This window comes from Miniopterus schreibersii (genome assembly GCF_964146895.1).
Source record: "Miniopterus schreibersii genome assembly, chromosome: 12".
Lineage (NCBI taxonomy): Eukaryota > Metazoa > Chordata > Mammalia > Chiroptera > Miniopteridae > Miniopterus > Miniopterus schreibersii.
Window position 1 is genome coordinate 64,362,289 of NC_138112.1, and position 25,803 is coordinate 64,388,091.

A 25,803-nucleotide genomic window follows, 5' to 3' on the forward strand; every position below is an offset into this window, starting at 1 on the left:
AGCTCTTTGTTTGGCTGTTGACGCTTTTTTCCCCTGCCTTCAGGGATGAGAGAGGAAGCTGATGACTCCCTTTAGCCCCGAGTGAAGAGAAGGCTGGGAGGCCAACTTCCCTAGTGTCCCGTGCCTGCTGGGGGGGAGTCACCCGCAGAGCTCTTCGTGTATGAAAAGATACAAAGAAGAGCATGGGGTGAAAGGGAGGTCCAAGAGGAAAACAAAATGCCCCGAGGCACGTCCGCCATCAGGCAAAAGGCATGACTTTCCCCAGCCTTAGGGGCACCGAATGGACATCTCAGACATTGAGTCAGAGGGAGCACGCTCACCCAGTCTGGGGACCTGACGTCTCTCATGGCTTTTAGGAAAGTGGAGTCTTATTGCTAGAAGAGATGTTAAAGAGTCTGGTCTAAGATTAATCTCGAGCTTTTTCTTATTATTGTTGAACAATTCTTAACTTTTTTTTGAATGTGTACCATGTGCCAGGCTAAGGGCCAGGTGCTTTGTACTCTGGCTTAGTCTCCTCTACAACCTTGGGAAGTAGCTCTTGTCCCTGTTTTGTCAGTGAGGAAAGTGGGGATTAGAAAGGCGAACTTGCCCACAATCCACTAACTGGAAGTGGTAACCAGGCCCTAGTCAGTCTCGCTCCAGAGCCTGCGTTCTTAACCAGCAGGTGCACATCAAACTGTTCTGGGCGGCTTCCTGGACCTCCCATTGTGTTCGATCCATCCTCTTATTTCTATTTGTACATGGACGGATACTGAATGCCTTTTAGAAGTCAGGAGGACCCTGGGTTAGGTGAGGACAGGTGGGATGCGATTTTGGTCTTGGCCAAGCCAGTCAGGTAGGGAATGACTATTCTATGACATGCTCCTCCCCACCCTCTTGGCCTCAGCTCGGAGGTCCCCTTTCTGTGGAGCTGCCCCTGACCCCGCAGGCGGAGTTGATTTCCCCCACCTTCAAGCTCCCGCTGCGCCCCATGCTCTGTCATTAGCCTTTCACGTCGCATCGTGTCTTCCTTGGATGCTCAAGCTGAGAGCAGGTGTCATTTATCTTTGTGTTCCTGCCTCATGAGCACAGAGTTCGGCTTACTGGGGGATCTGGCTCATGTTGAGTGAATGAATGAACGCAGAACCAGATGGCCAGTGGTTCTCCAACTTTATTTTGCAAAAGAATCACTTTAGGAGCTTGTTAAAGATTCCGACTCCTGAGTTCCACCCCTGGGGGTCCGACTCCTGAGCTCCACCCCTAGGGGTTACTCTAGCTTTGCGATGGGATCCCAGGACCTGCATTTCCCCCGAAGCACCCAGGTATTTCTGATGCGGGTGGGCTGCAGGCCACCCTTGGAGCCGCTCTGGCACAGGTGCCGAGCCTTCTGGAATACAGACAGGAACCCAGCTTTAAAAATAGCACTCCATTCATTTGCTTGTGCAGAGACGCCAAGGGCCCCTCCTGCCGGTGACAGGTCCGGATGTGGGCCAGTTCTCAGCCTAGGGAAAATGAACAGTGTCTTCTCCGTGGTGCCCAGAACAGTCTGAGTCAGTGGAATGTGCCGGCCAGTCGGGCAGAAGGGAACTTCAGCTTCTTTTTTAAACCTTGGTGGGAACTGTTGGCAAGGCGCACTGGGAGGAGAGGAAGCGCGCTGTGGGGTTTGGGGTTGGCCGTGTCGCGGGGCCGGCTGGACCCCCGAGGGCCATGGCTATCTATGCTGCTTTCCTCTTGAAATGGCCACTTCCTCGGGGGGCCTGGCGTTGGTTCACTGCCACGAACGCGTGACGGCGTGGAAGGGGCCTCCCGGGATGGTACAAAGAGAAAATTGGGCCAGCTGCAGCCAGGGCTTCTGGGGGACACGAGAGAGCTGGCTTTTGCCCCGTCACACCTCTGGCTCATTGTAAGATAACAGAGGGAGTGGTTTCGGGGCGCCGGGCTTGCTTGTCCATCTGTAAAATGGGTGGGGTGAAGGGGCAGAGGAATAAAGCTGATTTCTTCTCCTGAAAGGGATGTTTCATGGCCAAGATTGAACACAGGGTTCTGTTGTTGATGAAGGCTCAGGAAGTTCAAGTTTTGGAGTTAACTCTTTGGGCGCGTGGGGTGAATAGTTCCAAGTATCTTAGTCTGTTGCTGCGCTGAGGACAGTCCCCTAGGACCTCAGCTCTAGGAGCACAGGGACTTGGTCTTCTCTCTTCTTCTCTGTATCCCCACTGCTCAGAGCAGGGCCTGGCACACAGTAGGTCTCCGTAAGTATCTATAGAGCCAGTGGCTCCAAATACTGATGCCTCGGAAGCATAGGGCCCCGTCTCTGTTTGTCTTCCTCTGAGGTTTGAGCTGCTGTTTGAGGAGGCAGATTCCGACAAACCAGGACATTTTTGAAGGAAGAAACCGAGCTTAACCCTTTGTTGTGAATGTTCCAGTTTCTCTTCCTTACATGAGGAAACATAAGAGGTTAAGGAACTGGTCAGAGTCGATATGGGTTCAAGTTCCAGGTCCATTACTTTGTGGGTGAACCGCTGGTAAAGAGATGAATGATATCCACACAGGCCACCTCTCAAGGAGTCCCGTGGGGCCTCTGCAAGGAGATGCGTGTGAACGTGCTGTACCTGCAGCGGGTTGCAGAAGCGGTCCTGTGCGTAAGCAGGCAGGGTGTGGTCAGCTCGTTGGGGGGCAGGAGCCTGTAAGTGAGGTGACTTTTGAGGTTTACCTCTCCTAGAGCAACTGGAAAGGAATTCAGCCTCAGTGGTGAGCTCTCAACTCTCAACTCTTCTAGGGGAGGTATCCACAAGTATTTTGGTTTTTTTAAAAAAACACCCCATATTTTATTGTGAAACCCTTAAATTAGCAAATCTCAGGCTGGCTGAATTAGGCTTTCCGGGCAAACCACATGCCCATGTGCAGATGTCTGGTACAGTGTCCATCTTTCCACCAGCCTTACCACCGCCTGACATCAGCGTGTGTATTTACTTGTTTGTGCATGGTCTGCCTTCCCCATGAGAATGTGAGCTGCACAAGGGTGGGGTTTGGTTTTGTTTGCTGCAGAATTCTCAGCACCCGGGACAGGTGCTGGCACATAGTGGGTGCCCAGGAAGTACTGGTGGAATAAATGAATGAATACTTGTATTCAACAGGCGTGAACTTCTCTGACCTTGGTCTAGACCAAGGGGGTATGCACGGTCAAAACTATTTTCATAATAATATTAAACTGTTATTTGCTTTTTTACTCTCATTCTCTCATGAATGCAAATCTCAGAGAACCAGTCTTTTCTGAGTAAGCAATGCATGAAGGCCCAAAGCCACGCAGGGTGAGAAAGAGCCATTCAGCATGCAGTGGATGCAGAGACCCATGGACTTTCATGTAGAGGAATATGAAAAGTCTTGCCCTGGCTGGATGGCTCAGTTGGCTGAGCATCGTGCTGTGCACTGTGCACTGTGCACTGAAAGGTTGCCGGTTTGATCCCCAGTCAGGGTACGTACCCAGGTTGCAGGTTCGATCTCCGATTGGGGTGCATACAGGGGGCAACTGATCAGTGTTTCTCTCTCACATCGATGTTTCCCTCTCTCTTTCTCTCTCTCTCCCTTCCTCTTTCTCTAAAAAAATAAATCAATCAATAAAAACGTTTAAAAAACAAAATATAGAAAAGAATATGAAAAAAAAATCTCTGACATAGTTTCCAATTCTGCATTGCCACCAACTTTCAAAAAACTGCTTTCCACTTGTACCAGTTTGGTATAGTATCAAAGAAAAATATACACAATTACTGAAAAGGCTATGAAAATACTCCTTTTCCCAACTACATGCTTGTGTGAGGCCAGGATTTCCTCATATACTTTAGCCCCCAGAACATCATGTAATAGAGTAAATACAGAAGCACATCTGGGAATCCAGCTGTCTTCTCAGCCAGACATTCAGGAGACTAGTGCACAAATCTAGAATACTGCCACTCCTGTCGCAGACTTTTTTGTATTGGAAAGTGTCACTGGTCTAGATGGAGCTCATGGGCTATGGAAGAGACTGTGTTGATCCTGTAAATCATACAGGATTCTCTTCTAGGTAGGTGGGTGGTTAGTGTTTACTGAGCATCCCTATGTGAGGAGGTGCCTGTCTGAATGATATTTGCCTTTTAGCCGCATGGCTTTGGGCAAGTTGCTGTCTCTCTGGGCCTTGCTTTGCTCATTTGTTAGAAGTTGGGCCTGGGAGCTGGGGGTCAGTGGTGATTTAATGTGGCCTGGGAGCTGGGGGTCTCCTCCGGCTCTAATATTTTCACCCTTAATTCTTGGAGTCTTCTCTGCATGTTAGCTCTGTTGGCCCCTCTGAAAGAGATCGGTGAGAATTGAAACAGCGAGAGGAGGTTTCAGGGAAAACATGAGGCTTAAAGCTGGACAAGGTTTGCCTGTGAGGCGGGGAGGAGTTTAGAAGCGGGTATTACGGCATCTTGCAGGGGCCAAACTGGGGTTCTCTCTTAGGGACCCGAGGCAGGTGACTCTGGTGGAGGTTTGATTGCATTGATTCTGGGCCCCAGACTATCTCCAGCCTGTGGCCTGGAGCTGTTGTTCCTCACTCCGCTGTCTGATGACAGAAGCTACCTCACAGGGACCTTTCCTGGCATTTATTGAGCAACCGAGGTCAGTAGCCTGGGGCCACCTGTCCTTCCCGACTGACCAGTTAGTCTGCAGGAAGTCGCAGTGTGTGAATTGTTCCTCTATAACTTCCTGTTGCTCTTCTCAGTGCCGCGGCACTTTTTAAAGAGACTGTGTGTGTTTCTGCACGGTGAGCCACGAAATCTGTTCTTTCCAATTTGAAAATATTTCCGTACTTTTGTGCCCCTGGAGAACTGTACACCTTGATGGGAAATGGGCAGAAGTCGAACATGGAGAATTAAATGAACCAGTGCATGCAAAACACCGAGCACCTTCCCTGCCTCAACAGAAAGAACAAAAATAGTGCTAAAATTAAAGCAATGCATTATTATGATGGTTAGTGCTATTTCTCTCTAGCAGACTTGATAATGGATTGGTACTACTCGTATGTGATCCAGGCAAAGCAATGAATTAATTGTATGTCTTAGGAGTGACCTGGTTAGAAATGCATATGCCAGTTGTTCCCACACCCTGGTCTGGAGGTAGACACACAGCCTGTAAAAAGTTTCCGGTGGTCAGTGTTCAAAAGATAAAAATAAGGACAAATGTATTGAGATTCTCATGACACTAACTCAGTTCAAAGGACCGTCCTTGCATCAGAATATGTCCTTCCTGTATTTTCCTTTTGTGAAACCAGAATGACAGTCGGTGGTAAGTATCCTTTATTTGGCAAAGTACAAAGTCCCCACCCTGGGGTCAACCCTTAAAGTGTTGAGTGTTTAAAGTTTGAAACAGCACTGATCTGTGAACACCAAAGCCCTGGTAGGTAAAATCATAAAGCGTCAAAGCTAGAAGGGACCTTAGGAATCCATAAAGGCATGTTCCCCTCATTTTATAGGTAAGGAATCGAGACTCAGAGAAAGCAGGTGACTTGCCCAAGGTCACCCAGCAAATCTGAGGCGAGCCAGGGCAGAAACCCAGACAGGGTGTATATGGGCACCGGTTTTGAGTCAAGCACACCTGTGTTCAAATTCTGCCTCTGCCGCTCACGAGCTGATCTCTTACTTGTGAAATTGGGGCACCTACCCAAGGAGCTAATATGAGGCTTTGATGAGATGATTCGCTTTAGGAGAGATTTTGGCTCAAGAGGAAAGGAAATCCTCTTCTCTCTGCCTCCCCTCCCGCCATTAATAAACAGGTCCTTATGCTATGACAGTGAGTGACATCAGTCAGATGGTTTCATTTTTAGCACAGTTCCTGCATTTACTGCTTATGATTCTAAGTAATATCAGCTCTTTCTTGTGTTGATTTCCCAGCCCTCTCCTGGTGATCTTTCTTCATCAGTTCAAGGATTTCAGAAATCTGACTTGAGCCCCCCGCTCCAGTCCCAGGCGCAGGTCCTGGAAGGATGGGATTAAGGGGCTTGTCCAGGGCCCTACACTGTGCATGCAGCTTGGGTGCTTTTCTCTGTTTTTTTTTTAATGTTCACCCAAGGATATTTTTTATTGATTTTAGAGAGAGAGGAAACGGGGGAGGGAGAGAGAAACATCGATGTGAGAGAAACATTGATCAGTTGCCTCCCACGTGCGCCCTGACCGGGGATTGGACCCTCAACGGGCTGATGCTCCACCTGACCAGGGCCACTCTTTCCTTCCTTTAGGGGACCTGCCTCATTCTTGGAGACTCAGCGTAACTGACAAGCATCTTCTTTCGCATCTGGGGCAGTGAGAAGCAGCCTTTTAACAGCGATACCACAGAGTAGCAAGCATGCCGAAATTCTCGTGACATGCTGTCAGATTTAAACACCCAAGAACATCCCGTGCTCCCCGTTGAAGCCTTGTAATAGCTGACATAAATTATCCGTGGGAATGGGATGGCCCGGCCTCGGCCGCGCTGTACCACGCTCTCCGAGCGACAGTTCAGTGACTCCATATGCTCGCAGATGAAGGAAGCATGGTAACTTGGCAGATGGCCCCAAACGCCTCTGGCCTGCTGCCACAGGCTTGTCCCAGAGACCTGGGTAAAGCAATGCTTGTAAAGTGCCCGCCTTCGCTCTCGGGTTTCCATAGGTGGCAGTCACCACCCCTGGGATTCCCGCCTCTAGACAGTCCTGAGGTCTTTGTCCATGTCCTTTGAGCATGGTCTGAAGTCCCCGAGTCCTGCAGGCTGGATGAATTAAATGCCTGGGATAGGCCCATCTGCGCACAAGGGCAGGAGTCACATGTGGCTTCTATACTGAGGCTTGTTGTGCTTGGCTTGGGGCGATCTTAGCAAACGCAGTCTCCATCCTGGCCTGTCATATTAAGGAAATTTATGTTATATTGGCGTCAGCCAACATGCTTTGCTTTAGTAACTCTGCCAAGAGTTTATCATCTATTATTTATTCAGGTAACACACTGTATCTCTTAATGTCGGCCGAGCTCCATTTGTCACCCCTGGTCAGTGCGTCGTGCAGCTGGGAGAGCTGCTGCTAAGTTTGAGAAGCACTTGGAACATTTTTATTTTGGTTTTTACTCATTCCCTAGTGCGTGTGACATGGAATTACACAAAGCCCCATTTTTTATTTTTTATTGTGAAAGGAAGCCATGCCCATATGGAAACTCTGGCAAGTACAGAAACATATCTTTAAAAAAAATGTTGCCTATAACCTACTACCTGAGGAGACCACTGTTAATGATTTGATGTGTGTCTTTTTATTTTGTTTTAGTGGCTTAAGGAAACTTAGTTGATGTCATACTGTACAGATAGAGATTGTCCTATGGAGGTGATGAATTTAATTCTAAGGGCTGTTGTGAGGGTTTACTGAGATAGCAGGTGTGAAATGCTTAGCACAGGGCTGGCATGTAGGGACGTTCAGTAAATGGAAGGGATTTTTATGGAGCATAGAGAGCAGATGGGCTCCAGGGCTGGCTCTGTCACCTCCTAGCTCTAGGGCCTTCTACCAGCCACTGATGTGCAGTGCCTTCATTTCCCCATCTGTAAAATGGGGCTAATTTTCACCTACCCTGGATGTCACAGAGAATATCCTTGGAGCTGCCTCCTGGCCAGCTCACAATAACTCTTGGCTGTTATTACTCAAGAGAAATGTGGGAAAACATGTTTTTAAGCAGAGCAGGTGCTCAGTCCCTCCCTGCCACCTCCCTAGTCTTAGTGGGTCAAGGAAACTCTTTTTATTTACATCCTGTTGAATGACCTGGTGTCATCCGGGAGCAGCCCTTGAGGGCAGACACAGCATGTCACTGTCCTTGCTTCCTGTGTCCGGTAGCGCCCGCCACCTGGTCCATCTTTAATGGATGAAGGCTCACAGCGCAGATGCTCTGCACCTTCTGCTTCCTCCTGAGACACTCTTTTCTCTTCTCTTTCCCCTTCCGGGAGGGAGTTAAGGTGGTCTCTCCTTCCCAGCCCCCCAGCCCACACTGGCTGCCCTTCTTGAAGCTCCTAGCACCTAATCAGAGACTGGCTGGCTTTCATTCCTGCCTTGTCCCCTCAAGGAGAAAGCTTTGGTGTCCCTGACCAGAGCTGAGCACAGTGGCTTTCCTCAGAGACGGGTCTGTGCCATCAGGGTGACCTTGAGCACCTCCACTATCCTCACAGCCATGAATGGGTACACGCTGGCCCCCAGACCCATGTCCAGCCCTGCCTTGGCCTGGCAGGTGTCTCCCAAGCTCTTCTGACCCACTGTACCGGGGTCCTGGAAGCCTGATCATGTGGCCAGGAACACACCTTTCTTTCCTGAAGAGCATGGGCTCTGTGTGGGTGGGTCTGGGGGCCCAGCTCTCCCTAGTGGGGTTCCTTGACTACCCACAGTCTGGAGCAGTTAATGCTGCCACCTGGGCTCTGCATGGCTGTGGACATGTGCCAGTGCCCAGTCTTTATCCTGCTGCTGCGTCCCCCTTGGGACATCCAGAATTTTAAGAAACAACCCCTCCCCCCAACCCAACTGGAGAGGATGGGTATCTGGAGATGATGGTGAAATGCTGATTAAATCAAAGGCCACCTATTGGACTGCATCCCGAAGACTGACTCACGGCTCAGGTGAGGCACCCACCTGCCTGCCTCGGGCGGGGCTCTTCCATCTGTGATGAAGCCAAGTCCTCCTCCGTGAAAGGTGTCAGTGGTTTGAACATTTTCATCATGCAATACTTGATAATCTGAAAAAATATAGTTGAATTACAAGAGCAGCAGTAAAGTGGGCACCTGCGAATCCACCATCAGTTACGTCATTTATCTGTGTTTTTTTTTAGCCCATCACTTGCCTACCCCCGCAATCAGATTACCATTGTCCTGAATTATGTTTATCATTTTCAACATTAAAAAATTTTAAGAATATATCTGTGCATATACCTAAGCAACATGTTGTTTAGTTTTGCTTATATTGAGGAGGCATCTCGCACAGTTTTCTTTGACTTGCTTTTTCACTCAGTATCGTCTTTCTGATTCTCACTCGTACTGTGTTGCTGCAGTGAAGTCAGTTTTATGGGCATGACCTGTTCATTGGTGTTGCTCTGCAGTTTATCGGTCCGTTCTGACCAGCGGGTATTTGGCTTCTCCTACCTTCTTTGAGTTGCTGTGAACATTCCTGATCAGGTCTCCTGGTTCACGGGCAGCGAGGGTTTCTGTGGGGCTCCTTCCTGTGAATGGAATTGCTGGGTCTTAAAGAATGCTGTGCACTCCTGTGAGTGGGATTGGTGTTTTGGTGTTTAACGTCACAAAACTCCCAAGTTGTTTCCAGAGTGACTCTGCCCGATTTTTCCTTCCATCAGCACTAAGAATTCCTCTCGAGCCAGGGCTTTTCTGTCCCTGGATATCATCAGAGTTCTTCATTTGTACAAATCCAGTGGGTATAAATGGTATATTTCTAGGGATTTGCTTTCAGCGGCTATTTATAGCTTTATTGGTCACTTGTATTTCTTTTATGAAATATTGTTCAGGTCACTCAATTATTTTGTTGTTGTTGGGTTATTTGCTTTATCTTACTGATTTATTGAAGCTCTTTGTATATTCTAAGAATTAATTCTCCGTTATCTATGTGCACTGCATCTTCTCTCGGTTTGTGACCGTTCTCACTTTTTTAAAGGTATCTTTAGAGAAAATGATGTTCATGGTTTTAATGGGGTCAGATTTAACAGTCACTTTGTTATGATTATGCTTTTGGGTATTTGCTTAAGAAATATTTTCTTACCCCAAAGTTATAAAGACATTCTCCCCTATTTTATTGTAAAAGTTTCAGCTTTTCATAGTGATGTCTTTAATCTGTTTGGAGGTGATTTTGGCGTATGGCACAATGATAGAGGTCCAGTTTCCAGTTTTACGTGTTTACATACCAGATTTTCCAGCACCGTGGATGAATTCTTCCCTCTTGCCTGTGACCTTCAAGGCCACATTGCTGCATTCATCCTTACTAATATTGTGTAATATACATGATCATAGATGTGAGATTTTCGCATCTATGATCATGTATAAGTTTGGCTTATAGTTTTCCCTTCTCATTGTGTCCCTGCCTGTCTTAGTATCAAGATAATATTGGCTTCATATAATCAGGGAATGTGCCCCTCCAACCTCCTGCCTTTTTAAATCCTTTAGTAGTGTTTGTGTAAAATTAAAGAGTATAGATGGATAGTTTGAAAGTCTTCCAAGGAAACATTTTGTGAAATGTTTCAGGAGTTCCATTAAATGTTTGGTTCAATTAAAAAAAAAAGTCTTTATTGATTTCAGAGAGAGGAAGAGGGAGAGCAATAGAAACATCAATGATGCAAGTCCTTGATCAGCTGCCTTCTGCACGCCCCCTACTGGGGATCGAGCCTGTAACCTGGGCATGTGCCTTGACCTGGAATTGAACCGTGATCTGGATCATAGTTTGATGGTCAACCGCTGATCCACACCCACCGGGCTTAATTTCTTTTTTTATTATTTAAAAATTTTAACAAAATTCCATATTGTACACTTGAAAGTTGATAAGAGAGTAGACCTCAGATGTTCTCACCACAAAGGTGTTAACTGACCTTAATGTGGCAATCATTTTGCAATATATATGTGTATCAGATCACCACGTTGTTTACCTTAAACTTATACAGTGTTATGTGTCAACTATATCTCATTAAAGCTGGGAGTAATATTAAAAAAGACTTTTAACATTGGAGGCTACCCATATGCTCCTCTGTACCGCCAGCTTCGCTTTTTTTTTTTTTTTTTTTAATGATGCCCTGAGGAAGAAAACCGCTGATCTCGGTTTAATTGGGATGAATTATTAAACTTTCACCACTTGCGGCCTCACATCTCACTGAATCAGCTTTTTATTGATTTTGGGCAACCAAATGAAACCCAGAAATGAATGAGATGGAACACATGACTCCAGATGTTTACGTTGGCCCAAACTGCCGTTTGTAAAATAGATCGATGCTCCATAGCAAGTAAATGTTATCAGATTGAACTTTTAAAATTAAGGCTTGCTAATAACGTTGGCCATCTGATCTGGTTTTATTTGAGGCTCACCTAAGATTTAATGTGCCAGGAGGAGTTTGCTGCTCTAAAATAATACAGAGGGGACGCGCCGATTGCTGATGGCTCTTGCAGCCCCGGCGCCCCACCATGAAGTGCTCTTTGATTATGTGTCAAGATGAATGGAGCAGACCTTTGACAGACGGGTGCCCGTGGCTGGAGGGCGCCCAGCGTTTGCCACTGACCTTGCGATTCCGCGGGAGCAGGCGCTGCAGGGGCTCAGATCCCTCGCAGTTGTTTTTCCCTGGGGGGGCCATTGGCTCCCCAGGAAGGTAGATGCACGTGATAGAAGAGCTGTTAGTAGCACTTACTCTGTCCTAATCCTTTTTAATCCCTTCAGATTTCAGTGTCTGAAGCTTGGCAGGATGTCAGGACCCACAGTGCAAGCAGGGAGATTCTCTTTTGAACAGGGAGGACCTAGTCAAATCGCTTTCCTGATATTTAATTTGTGAAAACATGTTAAGACTGTAATATTCCCTCTTAGATCCCAAATAGAGTGGCACGAAAGGATCTTGCCAAAATGCCCGTTTTGGAGCTCTTAATTATCTTTGTTTTTAAAAGATGGCAATGAAGTTATTTTGTTGAGCTTACCAAGTACTATAGTAAGCGATTTCCTGGCATATTAGGTTTACTGAATGGTGAGATAACTTTGACAGAGGTTGGTGCCTGAAATCAAGTGTGGTCCCTCCGATGTCAAACCTGTTGGGAATTTGGAACTTACGCTCTTTACTGATAAGACTTGAGCCTCTCCTTGGGCCCTACCTTTCAATGAACAGGACCCGCCTGTTTCCTTGCTAATAAAAGGAATTTGGAGAATTCCAGTAAAATGCTGGGAAGACTGAGACCCCAATTTCTGTTGACCTCTGTCAAAGCTGGGATTGCGTGGGCTGGTTGTGGTGTGTACTGCGATGGATGTGTGCATGTGAAGTCCGTATGCGGCTGTTAAGAATGTTTTTGGGGTGCAGACGTTCTTGGTAGCACGGCACCTCCCCAGTGCTAGGTCCCGGATCTGACTTGGGGTCAACTTCAGGGTAAGAAGAGGACGGATGCCCAAGAACATGCTGTCTTCAGCTTCCTGGCCTCCCTCCTCTGAGTGCTGGCTGTTACTGGGCGGAGATGGGTCTTGTCTGGAGAGGGGGCCCTTTCTACCATTTGGGTTCTTGCCCAGCCCGGGGGTGAGGGCTGGCCGAGGGGGTCCACGCTATTGTGGGAGAGAAGGCTGAGAGCTACTTGAGGAGCATTTGGGGCTTGAGTCAGTTGTGTCTTTGAAAAAAATTTACCCATTTGGACTTGTCTGTGGAAGCAATTAGGGAGATCACAGGACCGTTTCTGATTCCCGATTCTGTACAGTGTCTATTCAGAAAAATAGAAAACAGTTGACTGGAACAGGGGATTATTTGAGCACAGAGTCCTGTTGTCTCCGAGGCATGCCCTCAGACAATTTGCCTTTTAGTGAAGTTTAAGCCCATGAAAGGAAAGAAAAAGTGTTTTATTAGACGGCAAAGAAAGATAGACTGAACTTATGAGACTTGGAGAATTTGAGCTTTTTCTTTGTTAATGCAAACTTTGGAAGAGGGTGACTTTTTATATAATGCAATTTATTTGTATAATGCGGTAATTATTGTTAATAGTCAATAACTATCTTCAGCTGGGTAAAATGCCCATGTGTGTGTGTTGTGTATCTTTTGTGCAAAGCTAAATATTGCTACACCTGAAGATCAGTGTACCTGAGGAATATGACCCGCTCACATCTATTAGCTTCTGTTTTGTACAAGATCTTATGGAGGCTCTTGCCATAACCATGGGCAGTCAGGTAGAATATGTGGAAACTAAAGCTTCTAGAGAATTGGTGACTCACCCAGTGTCACACACCTATTGGTAGGGTGGGGATTTGAACCTGGGTCTCACTTCACATCTGTTCTTCTTCTGCAAGATGCTGACTCATGTGCTGTGGATCTCTGGCTGGAACCCAGCACGGCTCATTGCTGTTTACAGAATATGTTTATATCCCTCATGCCTCGTTATGTGTGGAATTTCATCTCCTGAAGTCACAGAAGGAAAAGTAAGGGATCCACAAATGCAATCAGTCATGTGTTGTTCGAACAGATGGTGTGGAGTGACAGACGATTGGTCTTGTGACCTTGATAAGACAATGGTTCAAGTTCTTGGTTAGTGAGGAAAAGCACTCTTAGCTCGAATTCCTACACAGGCCGATGGGATTACTTTCTAGGATTTGTTGGATTGCTGGATTTGTTGAAGGGAGAATGGGAAGAAGCCACAGTAAATTTGCAATGCGTCTCAGGGAGACACTCCCTTTGGCCCACCTTTACCAAAGAGAGTCTGGTTTGAGCTCAGCTGGAACCCACTGGGCAAACTCAGCCTGGAATCCACCGACCAGGCCCCTCCCTTGTTTAATGACCATTAAAGGATGTCTTCAGTTTATTCTGGCTTGAGTTTCCCTCAAGCCAAACCAACTCCCAGCTCACCCCATGGAGTTGTTCAGGGCCTTCCTGGGAGCTTACGAGTTGTGGCTCCTTCTGACCAGAAGGAGTCTCTGGGCTGCATCTTTTCTCACTGTCCCTTTAAAATGTCTTAAGCTAGCGGTTCTCAAACTTTGGAGGGTGAGTCACCTACAGGGCTGATAAAGAACACAGAGGCCCAGGCTGGTTAAAGTAGGACAGGGCAGAGCCTTTGTATTTTTCGCAAGTTCCCCAGATGATTCTGATACCTACCAAAGTGTGTGAACCACTTCCTCGGGCTTCCTTGCACTCTCTTTTGACTTGAATAGTTCTCTCTTGCTCTTTCCTGCTGTCCAAATCAAACCAGTTCTCAGGTCTAGACCTGTCCCCACCCTCAAGCTCTCAGCCTGCCACAGTGCACACCTTCCCGCCTTCCAGCCATCAGCCAGTTCAGGCACTGTGCTGGGTGTCAGTTATAAAGCCCCCAAATTCAAGGGGTTTCCAGCCCGTGGAAGAGACACGGTCACAGTAACGAGTGGTAAGAGGTGAGGCTAGGTGCTGAACACAGCGCAGAGGAAAGCTCAGGCTGTGCTGGGGAACGGAGTTTGGCGAAGTTGTTGAGCAAAGAAGGGAGGGAGGGTAACAGCTCTTGCTCTCTAGGTAGTAGGACTAGTGTGAGCCAGCAGAGGGGAGGTGAAGTGTGTGATTCCTCTTATGCTGATGCTGCAGGAGAGGGTCAGCACAGATTATACAGGGAATTTGAGGTGTGTTAATAGTTAGACAAACGTGCCTGAATGATGAGTTCTTCTTTCATGACTCACACTTTCCTTTATAGCAGGCATTGATTAAACCTATTTTTTTTTTATTAAAAAGTGTGTATTTGGAAAGTTCAAAAGGAGACGTGAAGTGGTGAATGTGACGTGTTGATAACCTCACTAAAACGGTTCCTAAAAGGAGAGAGAAAAGTCAGTTGTTCATTCCTTGTCTCCCTTGCCAGTCTTTCGGCAACTTGAGACTAGGGAACTGTCATCTCTGTGTCCCTAATGGTCACCGGGCCTGGCATATAGATGCAGTCACTGAAAACACGGCTGAATGAATGGGTTTCAGACCCAGGTACCAGGTACTTTATCTCCCTGTGTCTGTTTCCTCAACTCTAAGTAGAGGCTGATTGGCACAGATGACCCCTAAAATTTTATCTTCTTATGTGACCAACCACATATATCCCAACTGCTTGCTCTTGAGGCCCTGAAATTCACATACATCTATTCAGCTTTACCCACCAATGGGCAGGCCAGCTCTGTTCTAGGCCCCGGAGAGCCAGTTAAAACCCACCGATCAACCGCTGTTGACTGAGGGCGTGACAGGGAGGCCACGTGCCGGGCAGCGGTGGACATGGAGTGTGCGATTCCTCTGTGCTGATGCTGCGAGAGAGGGTCAGACTGCAGATGTGCAGGGTACCGGAGGATGCCGCTCTGAGAAAGTGGCTGTGTGGCCAGTGCGTCTGACCACCAGGCACCATCCTTTGTCACCAATGGACCCATATTGCAAGTTGTTTTCTCTCTCTCATGCCCTATATTCATTAAGAAAAGTTTTGGCCCTGGCCGGTTTGGCTCAGTGGCTAGAGCATCGGCCTGCAGACTAAAGGGTCCAGGGTTCAATTCCCGCCAAGGGCATGTACTTTGGTTGCAGGCTTGATCCCTGGCCCTGGGCAGGGCACGTGTGGGAGGCAACCAATCGATGTTTCTCTCTCTCTCTCCCCACCTTCCACTCTCTCTGAAAAGCAATAAAAAAAATATCCTCAGGTGAGGATTAAAAAAAAAATTGTTCCTTCACATGTCTTATGAGCCAAAGAGTTCCAATTGGAAATTCAGACTAGCATCAGAGAACGCAAAGAAACAGTGGCAACAATGATAGAGTTATCTTCTCTTAAAACATTTGCTTTTGTGCCAGACGTTAGTTCATTGAATTCTCTCATGTGTTTACAGAGGGGACTGTCATAATCCCTATTTTCAGATGAGAAGATTGAATTTTAGATTAGTGCTTCCAGCTAGTAATTGTCAGAAGCAGGACACAGGACCAGCCCCAGCCCACAGGCTCAGGCTCTGACCTGCTGTTGGTCTGTGCCTGCGGCTCTGTCCGGGGTAGACACATGATTTAGGGCCGTGGTCAGCAAACTACGATCCTGAGGGCCAAATCCAGCCACTGCTTGTTTTTGGGTGGCCTGTGAGCTAAGAGTGTTCTTTTTTTTTTTTTTTTTACATTTTGAAATGGTTGGAAAAGAAATGAAGAGACGAATATACTTTATGACAGTTGAAAATTAAATGCACATTTAATGCTTATGAATAAAGGTTTTTTTTTTAATTTCAAGAATTTATTTCCGGCTTTGTTTTTAACATTCAAAATCAATCAATTATTTCATTGCATTAAAAGAGAAGAAAGTGGATGCAGAACAGTTATTCAGTAGATGGAGAATAATCATCTGATCAAATTCAACAGCCATTAATTAAATTATTTGGAAGTGAGGAATGGAATAAAGCTTTCTGAATCTGATAATGAGTGTGCACAAAAAAAGTTAGAGAAAACAATATATATCTCTAATGATGAAATGTTGAAAGCTTTCCCTTGAAATCAGGCACAAGACAAGAATGTCCATAGTCACCACTTTTATGAATAAAGTTTTATTGGAACACAGCCATGGTTATTTCACCCCACAGCAGCAGAGCTGTATGAAGTACAAAGCCTAAACTATGCACTGTCTGGTCTTTTCCAGAAATAATTTGCCAACCTCTGGTTTGGGGTGTTCTTTAGGCTTTAGGAGGTGTTGAAAGCCACCTGTTGCCCTAGCCAGTATGGCTCAGTGGTTAGAGTGTCGGCCTGCAGACTGAAAGGTCCCAGGTTTGATTCCTCCCAAGGGCATGCACCTCGGTTGCAGGCTCTATCCCTGGTCAGGGCACATACAGGAGGCAACCAATCGATGTGTCTCTCTCAAATCGATGTTTCTCTCTCTCTCCCCCCTTCCTCCCTTCCACTCTCTCTGAAAAGCAATGGAAAAAATATCCTCGGGTGAGGGTTTAAAAAAAAAAAAGTAAGTCACCTGTCCCCTCCCAGAGCTCCTCATCTTTTTTTTTCTTGAAAATCTAAATATCAGGATTTTTGAAATGCTCCGGTCTCCTAATTTTTAAAATACTTGCTCAAGATTTTAGGAAATGCTGAGGCAAAATATCACATTTTATACTTAATTTTATAACTATTTTTGTTTGTCAGTTATACCTCTGGAGAGTTGGAAAAAACCACAATGGGGAAAAAATAGGATCGTGTTCTAATGGAGGTAAATAAAAAACAAACAGTGGGTAAAATAAAACATGTCACTGGGCTAGATTTGGGTAAAGGAGCTCCAATTTAGGACCCTCCAAATTTATTAATAATGTAGAGAAAGGGCTTAGACAGGGGCCTGGGGCTGCCAACTCAGACCCTCTCTTGAGACAAGGAGATGAGCTCTGTGCAGGAATTTGGGCTGTGGTCTCCATGCTGTGTGTCTGGGTCGAGTTGCTGAACCATCCTGGGACTTCCTTCCTTCATAAAGTCAAAGGGTTTTCAAATTGTGTTCCTTAGGTATGTAAGGGGGTATGTTTGCTTTGAGTTTCATTAAAAACATGCTCCTCCCTTCCAATTTAGCTGTGTTTAAAATTTTAATGAAATTTAATGAAAACACTGGTCCAAATATGTGTTACAGCAAATTTTAATACATTGGAGAACACCGGTGTCTTAACTTGGTTATGTGTTGATTATATTAAAAATAAAACTAAGGTGCCCTGGCTGGTGTGGCTCAGTTGGATGGGCATCATCCCATACACCAAAAGGTTGCTGGTTCGATTCTGGGTCAGGACACATGCCTGGGTTGCAGGCTTGATCCCTGGTTGGGGGTGTGCAGGAGGCAGCCGATCGATATTTCTGTTTCTCTATCTCCTTTCCTCTCTCTTAAAAAAAAAAAAAAAGAGTAAAAATATTAAAAAAACCTAGATCTCTCTAAAAATTAATAAAAATATTAAAAACCCCACTAAGTTTACTTGAACTTTAAAGTAAATATATAACGACAAAACTTGCTTTACAAGTATACATACACACACATACATTTACACATATACGAACATGTATGAAATGTAGAAATCTGTGCATATGGTTCTTCATGAGATTTGTTTGGAAAGAATAGTTCTGCCTCTAAAAATATCCACGGAAACTTCTGGCCTGGGATCCCAAGGTCATCCTCAGTTCTGCATCTCAAGTTCACACAGCCTCACCAAAATAGCCCCTCTGGTTACTGTTCTCGCTGTGCCTTTGGAAGAGTTCACCATGCCTCCAAAGGCCCCGGAGGGACGAGATGAGCCAGCTGGTGGTTTGCAGAATGGTCGGTGCTCATCCCTTCCATCAAAGCCTTGCCTGGCTTTTCCGGGACGTGGAATTGTGGATTGTGCCCACCCTTCTCCACAATTCCTTTTGATGACAGTATCGTGTGGAGAGTCATTTATTGCACACGAGGCAGGGTAAGCCAGCCCATTTCCCCCTTGCTCTGCCCAATGTCTTGTGCTGTGGGTAGCTTGCCATGCTGCCCGCTGGCCTTCCTGCCCCCTGCCTTTTGGACTCTAGGGTGGAAATGGATGCCAGGTGCTCAGGCACCATGCGATGTCACAACCGCCTTCTGGGAAGTTTCTTATAATGGTGTTTATTGTCTGGCTTCTGGGTTCAGTGGGAGAGCCCAGCCCGTCCACTATGTTCATGATCAATGATTTACTTCCCAGGGGCCAGTTTTATAGGGAGCTGTCGGCTAATTTCACAAGGGAGATAAATGAGAGCTAAGAAGAAAGACGGCCTTTCAGAGTGGAAATCCGTGCATGTTCCAAATCCCATAAAATGCTACTCGATTTTAAAAATTCCTTGAAGCGGTTCACATTTTGGTTAATTACGTCAGTGGGTAAAAATAACTATTGTCATATGGTGTGTGGGCTTGGTTTTGGGGGGATAGAGTCTATTGTTACCCATTGTGTTAGTCAGTCACTCATTCCCCATCCCTAAAAACCGATCCTGTGGGATAGAGAGCCCAAAGTTTGTCACTTGCTAAGATCCAGGCAGATTCACAGATCTGTGAATTTAGCCTCAAACTGCCCCTGTTGAGAGCAGTACAGAAGCCTTTTAATTCAGTCAGTTTAAGTGCTTTGATAGAACCTGTCCCCAGGGCTCATGCCAGGCGAGGGTTTGTGACAGGCAGCCCTGAGATCGCCTTTGGGTTGGGTTCCGTGGTCTCAGCTGAGATTTGTCCGGGGACGAACCACATTGGTGGTTAAGGTCAAGGGCTTCAGCGTCAGGCAGACCTGGGCTGGAACGTTAGACTTCACTAGTTGTAAGATGACAGGTCAGGAGCTTAACTTTTCCGGGGCTTAGTTTCTTCATCTGCAAGGTTCCTGCGTCCTGGGATTGTTGGAAGGCTTAAATGATATGATGACACCTGTAGTACAGTGATGGGCCAATAGTTAGGGCTTAATTAATATTACAACAGGTAGAACCAACCAGCATTAAATTGCCACATGGGGTTGCTCTTTAGGTGGCGTTTTCTACCATTTTTCTCTTGTATGTCACCTTTAAGCCACCTGAGTCTCTCCCTCCCTGTCCCCCAAGCTCACCAGATCCTTGGGCACCCCTGCCTATTCAGCTGGTGGTTTCTGGCTGCCTCTCCACATTGCACGGTCACGCTCTTTGGTTTCTCTTGCCTGTGAGCTCTTGGCAAGTCAGAAACACCGGAAGCGCCCTTGGCACCTTTGGCACCTTCCCCAGGGCCTGGTGCAGTGCAAGGCTGCAGGAACAGGCATGAGGCCTCAGAGCCTGCCGAGCTCCTGGCGGCTGGAGCGGTGGCAGAAGGTCATCACATGAGCTAAGACTGACAGCTTTGGAGGTTGATGAGGCAGGAAGAGGGCTGATAAGCTGGGAATGTAGGAACCTTGTCTTGTTGGAGCCTCAGGAGAACTCGGACGTGGGATCTGTCTTGCATGTATCCCTCGGGTGTTTTATGATCGATGAAACCGATGGCTTAGTGAGACCCTCAAGTCCCAGAGCTCACAAGTGTCAGGGGAAGTTGAACTGGAAGCTCTTGATCACTGTTGGGCTGTGCCTACCAGATTCACAGGCCCTCAGCGGTGATGTGACATGAGCTCTGGGCCCTGGATCTTCCCTGTGGCCCTGCAGACCCCGCCTACCCACCTCCACCCCCACTGCCCAAGGGAGGAGCCTGACCTTTCTACACCAGTGGGTGTCCTTGGCCCTCAGCTTCCCATTGGAACAGCCCAGCAGGAGGGCCCAGCCAGCAATGGGGGGAGAGGCAGCCCTCAGCCTGTCTCCTTGTCTTTTCCCTCCACTGCTGCCTCAGGACTCTTGCCGTCTCTTACCGGGTTTCCCTTACCCCACCCACATCCTTGTACACAGACCCCTTTAAACTCTCCCCCCTTACCCTGGTTGAGAGCATCTGTCACCTGTCCCTGCCAGGACCCTGACGAACATTGGCATGTTTTAGAAAGTCTGATTTAGCCCTGTCATTTATTCCTCGCGGTGCATTGAAGGGGGAGCCTAGGAGAGAGGCAGCCAGGTGTGTGGATGAAGGCACAGGGCCTGGCTCTCAACTTTGCTGTTCACAAAGGGCTCCAGTTGAGGCCTTGGCCTTTTAGATTCTGAGTGAAGGATTTTATAGATGGAGTCACAGGGACACTCTGCCAAGATGGGAACAAAAATGCAGTGCAGCAGATATGACTGTGTTCTGTGTGCACAGGCGTGTCCTGAGAGCTTCAGAAATAAAAATGGAAGTGGTCCGAGTCTTTATGAGCCCTAGGGTGAGGCTGATTCTGTTGTGCAGGGCTGCAGGTTAGGAGGAGTTGGTTTAAAAGGTAGTCATAGTATGGAAGTGGGACGTCAAGGTCAAGGTGTGTTGGGCAAGGAAGCATTTTTAGGATATGGGCGCTGAGTGTACCCAGGAAGGATGGAGGAGGGAGCGGTCAGAGGTTATTCTGATGTTTATAGACCAGGCGACAGGTTTCATGGGGCAGTCACATGGGGAGGGACTTGCAGAGAGGGGAGGAGATGACGCGTGGGCCCGCTTTGGTGTGTATGTAGGGGTAATGCTTATATGTCCAGGAGCTGGGGAGAGCCCTGTGAGTAGGTGTCGTGTAGGAAGAGTCCAGTGTTCAGAGTGGACCGCTGATGGGATGGCTGTAGCCTTGGGCCAATTGGGATGGTATCAAGGGCAGCTGTCAATAGTTTTGTTTTCTCTGGGGCCCGGTTTGGGGAACTGGTGGTGGTTCCCAGAGAGGAGAGAGCGAGCTTTGGCTCATCAGCATAACCAAAGGAGGCTGTGAAACAAGGACCTATCTGGGGGAGGGGAGCTGTGGACAGGAGAGAGGACTCCACAGTGAGGGTCAGCCCGCAGGAAGGACCAGGGAGAAGACCCCTCCATGTGGTGCGGGGCGTTGTTAGTCACAGTTAATGCCCGGCCATGTGGTTGATCGGTGGTTTTCTACTGTACCTGGGGCGGTGGGTAACTGGAAGTCCTTGGCAGAACTCTTTTCTCATAAGTTGGTATGTCTTCCTGCGAAGTCAGGGAGCTTAATCTCTCTCATCTCAGGGTTTGCTCCTTTTATGCAGGTGTGGGGACCTGCATAAGCCTTGGGTCATCTGCGTGGGTGACTTTGTAGAGGAGTGGCGAGAAGGGAGGTGACTAGAGTACTCCCTCCAGGTCAGGTGAGCGTCTCAGGAGAGAAGGGGTTGGGGAAGCTTGGCTAGAGTGGTAGAGGTCAAGGCAGAGGTCAAGACCTGAGTTCTGGCTTTGGTGCTTCTTTACCAGCTGTGTGTCCTTGGGTAAGCCACCTGCTGTCTCTGGGCCTCAGCGCCCACCTCTGTAACTGAGTTGTTGCTCAATGATTTAAGCATGTGGGGACTCTGAGTTTCAGATTGCTCATTGGTTTTGTCACTGGGGGGAAAGGGCCTTGGATCCCTGTGTCCCTGGCCTAGGCTTGGCTCTGCATACTTTATCTGGTTTAATTTCTGCCCAGAGGGACATAGAGAGTGGAAAGCCTGGTTTTATCTCCATCCTGAAGCTGCTCTCTTCATCTTTCCCTCCTGGGCCTGGGGCACATGCACAGAGCCAGGGAATTGTGTGACCTTAGGTTGTGTCCTCTGAGCCTCAGTGTCCTCCTCTGTAACAGGGGATGATATTCCTGAGAGAGATGGCTTCCGTGCAAGGCTTGCTTCTTCCTCCACCAGGATTTGGAGCTGCTGGGTGAGGGACCTTAGGGAAAGGCCCTTGAAGGTGGGGCGACTGCAGCGGAATCCTTTATGATTAACAACCGCCAGGGCCTTTTTGGGTCCCCTTAGAAGGGGAAGGAGCTGAGATTATTTTCGTTACCACGTTTAGCTCTCACTTCTGGAAACTTGTCCCCAACTTCCTTTTTCTGCAGTTAACTTTGGGGCTTTGTGTCTGAAATTGTGGAAATGGGTTTCTTCCTATTTCACTCCCAGGCCCACCGAGGCTTGGAGCCAATTTTAGAAAGATGAGCTTTCTGCTGATTGTATTCTTTTAAAAAGTATTTACAGCCCGGCCAGCGTGGCTTAGTGGTTGAGCATCGACCTACGATCTGGGAGATCTCGGTTTGATTCCTGGTCAGCGTGCATGCCCAGGTTTTGGGCTCTATCCCCAGCGGGGGGTGTGCGGGAGGCAGCCGATCAATGACTCTCTCCCATCATTGATGTTTCTCTCTCTCCCTCCCTCTCCTTTCCTGTCTCTGAAATCAATACTGTATATATATGTATTTACAAAGTGCCCACCATACCAGGTATCTTTTGGGGTGTTGTCCGCAAGGGTTTAATGTTTTCCAGCTAATGGGCAAAAAAAAATTGCTGCCCTGAGCTACTTGTCTAGTAAGCAACTCATTGCTTTCCTCCCTTTCCTGTGACCCAGCCTGGATTCGGTGGGTGGACCCATAGCATTGTTTGAGGGGCGGGATGGGAGGCAGGAGGGGAGCTGAGAGAGTTTAGGCCTGAGATGATGAGGGCGTGAGGGCAGAGTGGGTGGTGGGGATGGAAGTTTGAGAGGAGGGTGGGTAGGATGGGAGAATCGGGACTTGGCCCCATTGCAGGGAGTCAGGAAAGAGAGGAGGAGTGCTGGGGCCCTCTGAGCACTGGTGCCTGGGCCACTGGGCCACTGGGCCACTGGGCCACTGGGCCACTGGGCCACGGGACCGGGAACAGGCCCTTCCTTCTGTGTCCCTCCCCAACCCACGAGATGAAAACGGGCGTTGCCCTTGCCCTCACCATTTGACAGGTGCAAATGGCGGGATGCGGGAAAGGGATGCTGGGCTGGTGAATCAGGCTCCTGGACCCAGCAGCTTTGGCCTTGCCCTGGAGCCTGGGGGCACGTCTTTGCCCATATCTGGACCTTTGGGATTGCCTCCTCTCCGAAACAAGAGGCTTGTTCTTTTCTTCAGTGGCAATGATTGAGTGCCTGCTGTGTGTGCCATTCTAGGCACAGGGCACAGGTGAGGGTTCTGTTCTCGTGGAGTGTACAGTTTGGTTGGAAGAGACTGACAATAATTGAGGTAAATGCTGAGGAGAAAACACACCAGTGATGTGACGGAGAGTGAAGGGCACTGACTTCCATTGGTCGGCTGGAGAAGGTCTCGCTGAAGAGGTGGCATTTTAGGCTGTGCCATGGGAGGCCTGGCCAGAGTGTTTCGGAGAAGCCAATAAATCCCTAAAGGCTCTAAGGGGGAACGAGTTTCGAGAACATTGCGAACGGCATGAGGGGGCGAGGAGAGCAGAGGGGCCATGGGCTGTGGCTCAGAGCTTAAAGTTTATTCTAAGAGTGATGGGAAGTTGGAGGACATTGTTTTCCACTAGGGTCCCTTTTGATGATTTTTCTGTTCATGAGGACCATGCTTTGAAAAATCCTGTTAACCAAAAAAGGCGTGTTTATTAAACAATAGGACGCAGAACTTCGGCTTTTAAAGTATGGGGAAATAATTTATGGATCATTATGAGTATCTTTGAGGACCCCCAGGGACCTAAAGATGGCAGATGGAGACACTGTCAACTACGAAATCTTTAAGGTCCATCTGTTTCAAACCTTCCTTCTTCCCAAAGCTGCCTGCCATAGGATTAAAAAAAGAATACTGCCACCTATTGGTAGAAGGAAGAAGATGAATTTTTGCACAGTGAAAACCCCAAGCCCAGTGGATTTCTTCTGTCCCACATCTGGCTTTACACCCTGCAAAGGAGACCTGGAAATGACTCTGGGGAAGGGTCCGCATGGTCTTGCCTTCCTCTCTTTCTGGCCAGAGAATCTGGACTCCTGTTTCTGGGTCCTTCAAACTCAGTTCATGATGCAGTGGCAGGAGGGAGTGTATCTGTGAGGACAAACACTGGCAAGCCAACAGCCTGCGGGCCTCCCATTGTTTGTCCTTGACCCACCCTTACGCTGAGTTCCCGAATTCAGTGTCCCCACACCCTAACCTTGGCCAGCAGGCCTTAGCTTAATGGACTTCTTAGCACCCCGCCCCATCATTAAATTCTCAGCTGCTTTATTTTTGATTTGCATTTTCCATGGCTGAGTGAATCTGCTGACTTCCTTTTTCTTTTTCTGTTACAGATTTTGTGCACAGATGCCTGTAGTAGTAAGTACCACTTCCCTCTCCTCTCTTGTGTTGTTTGCGACTGCCCCCTGATGGACGCAGCAACATTAACTGCAATGTGAAAATCACAGAAAATGCTAATTTGTGAAAACTCCGTTTCCAATTGTTCTTTAAATGTGGGGTAGGGGTGGATACGGTTAGTGGGAAAAACAATTCAATCCATCGTGAACCTGGACAAATAAAAAATTTGTATTTTCTGTGATTTTTTTTTTCCCCCAACCTACATCCATGGTGATTAAAAGCAACTTAGTTGAAACCGTGATACCACAGTGCAGTATGATTTACTTTATGTGCTGTGATCCCATAAGTATTTTCTTGGGTTGCTACATAGCTCCATGATTTTTAAGTGGTGTACAGGGTTTGTATAACCTTTAGAAAACCAGACAGCCTCTTGTATATTTTGCTTCCATGTGGAGGGCTGGGTCCCACTCACATATTCTAGTGCTGGTCCATTGAAGGTCCTCCCTGGTCCATAGTAAAATGAGAAAAATAAAGCTATGAGAGTAAGTTTTTAATGAAGCTAAATGTATTCATTTGAAAGCGCTGCCTATTTTGGGATTATTAACAACTTAACAATTATTAACAACTTAATAATTGTTTTGGTTGTACAGGGTTTCAGTAAGAAAGAAAGGTAATACTAGGTAGTTTTTTTAAATGTACCTTTTGGGAAAAAATGGTAGCTTTTGTCTGTCCTCAAAATTTTGGGGACTTTTTGGGTGATCACTTTGTAAGTTAAATAATAGCTAATCACTGGGTTGTATGCCTGAAACAAATATAACATTGTATGCCAACTGTAATTAAAAAATAAAAACATTATTTAAAGGCAAAAAAAAAAAAAAAAAAGACCAAAAAAAATGGGGTGGGGGTACTTTTTTCCCCTGGGATTGGTAAAATCCCAAAGTCTGTGAACCGTAGAGATAAAATAATTAGATTGTTCTCAGAGTACCATGTAGAGGGGGCAGATCTTTCTGAAACCTTATAATAAAGAAATCTCAGTTAATAACAGTAATTATGCAAAGTCTGTGCACACACGGGGAGAGTGCTGCAGTTGCCTTTTCTCCCTTGTTAACCTGTTTGGTCAGTAGCTGGTACCTCGCGCAGCCGTGAATCACTGGTGCGAAAGAAGAAAACCTCTGCATAGAGGTGATATTTTAGAGCAGGAGAAGGAGGGAAGAGGGAACTCTGATGCATTTAAAAAATTCTGATACAAAATCTGTTGTATCTTGAGCATATGGTGGAGGTGCCATTTTATTAGCTTGCATTTTGTTTTTCTCTCCTGTGTCCTAGGCGTCCCCTGTGGTCTGGAGACAACCGCCACATCCACAACCATCAAGATTCATGCTAAGAAGGCGCCAGAAAACGGTTCACAAATAAGTATGACCGATTTGAGAGGCCAGAATAAGCGGAATTTCACCCTGAGCAGCGACGGCACCGCCTTACTCACGGAGCTGGTTCCTGGGACGGGCTATCGTGTCAGATCCTCAGATGGCTCTAGTTTCTGCTGCGAAGTGTGGACAAGTGAGCGAGACTCTTCCTTTGGGATGGGCTGTGGGTTTAGAGAA

At 47.2% G+C, this 25,803-nt stretch overlaps 1 protein-coding gene across 1 annotated transcript in view; it reads left to right on the forward strand.

Moving 5' to 3' along the window:
* PTPRJ (protein tyrosine phosphatase receptor type J) overlaps positions 1-25,803 on the forward strand; it is a 124,822-nt gene that overhangs the window by 61,852 nt on the left and 37,167 nt on the right. The window contains exons 2-3 of the mRNA XM_081152998.1: positions 24,199-24,223; positions 25,529-25,759. Of these exons, the coding sequence (XP_081009124.1) occupies positions 24,199-24,223; positions 25,529-25,759 (256 nt within the window). The remainder of the gene's footprint in view (positions 1-24,198; positions 24,224-25,528; positions 25,760-25,803) is intronic.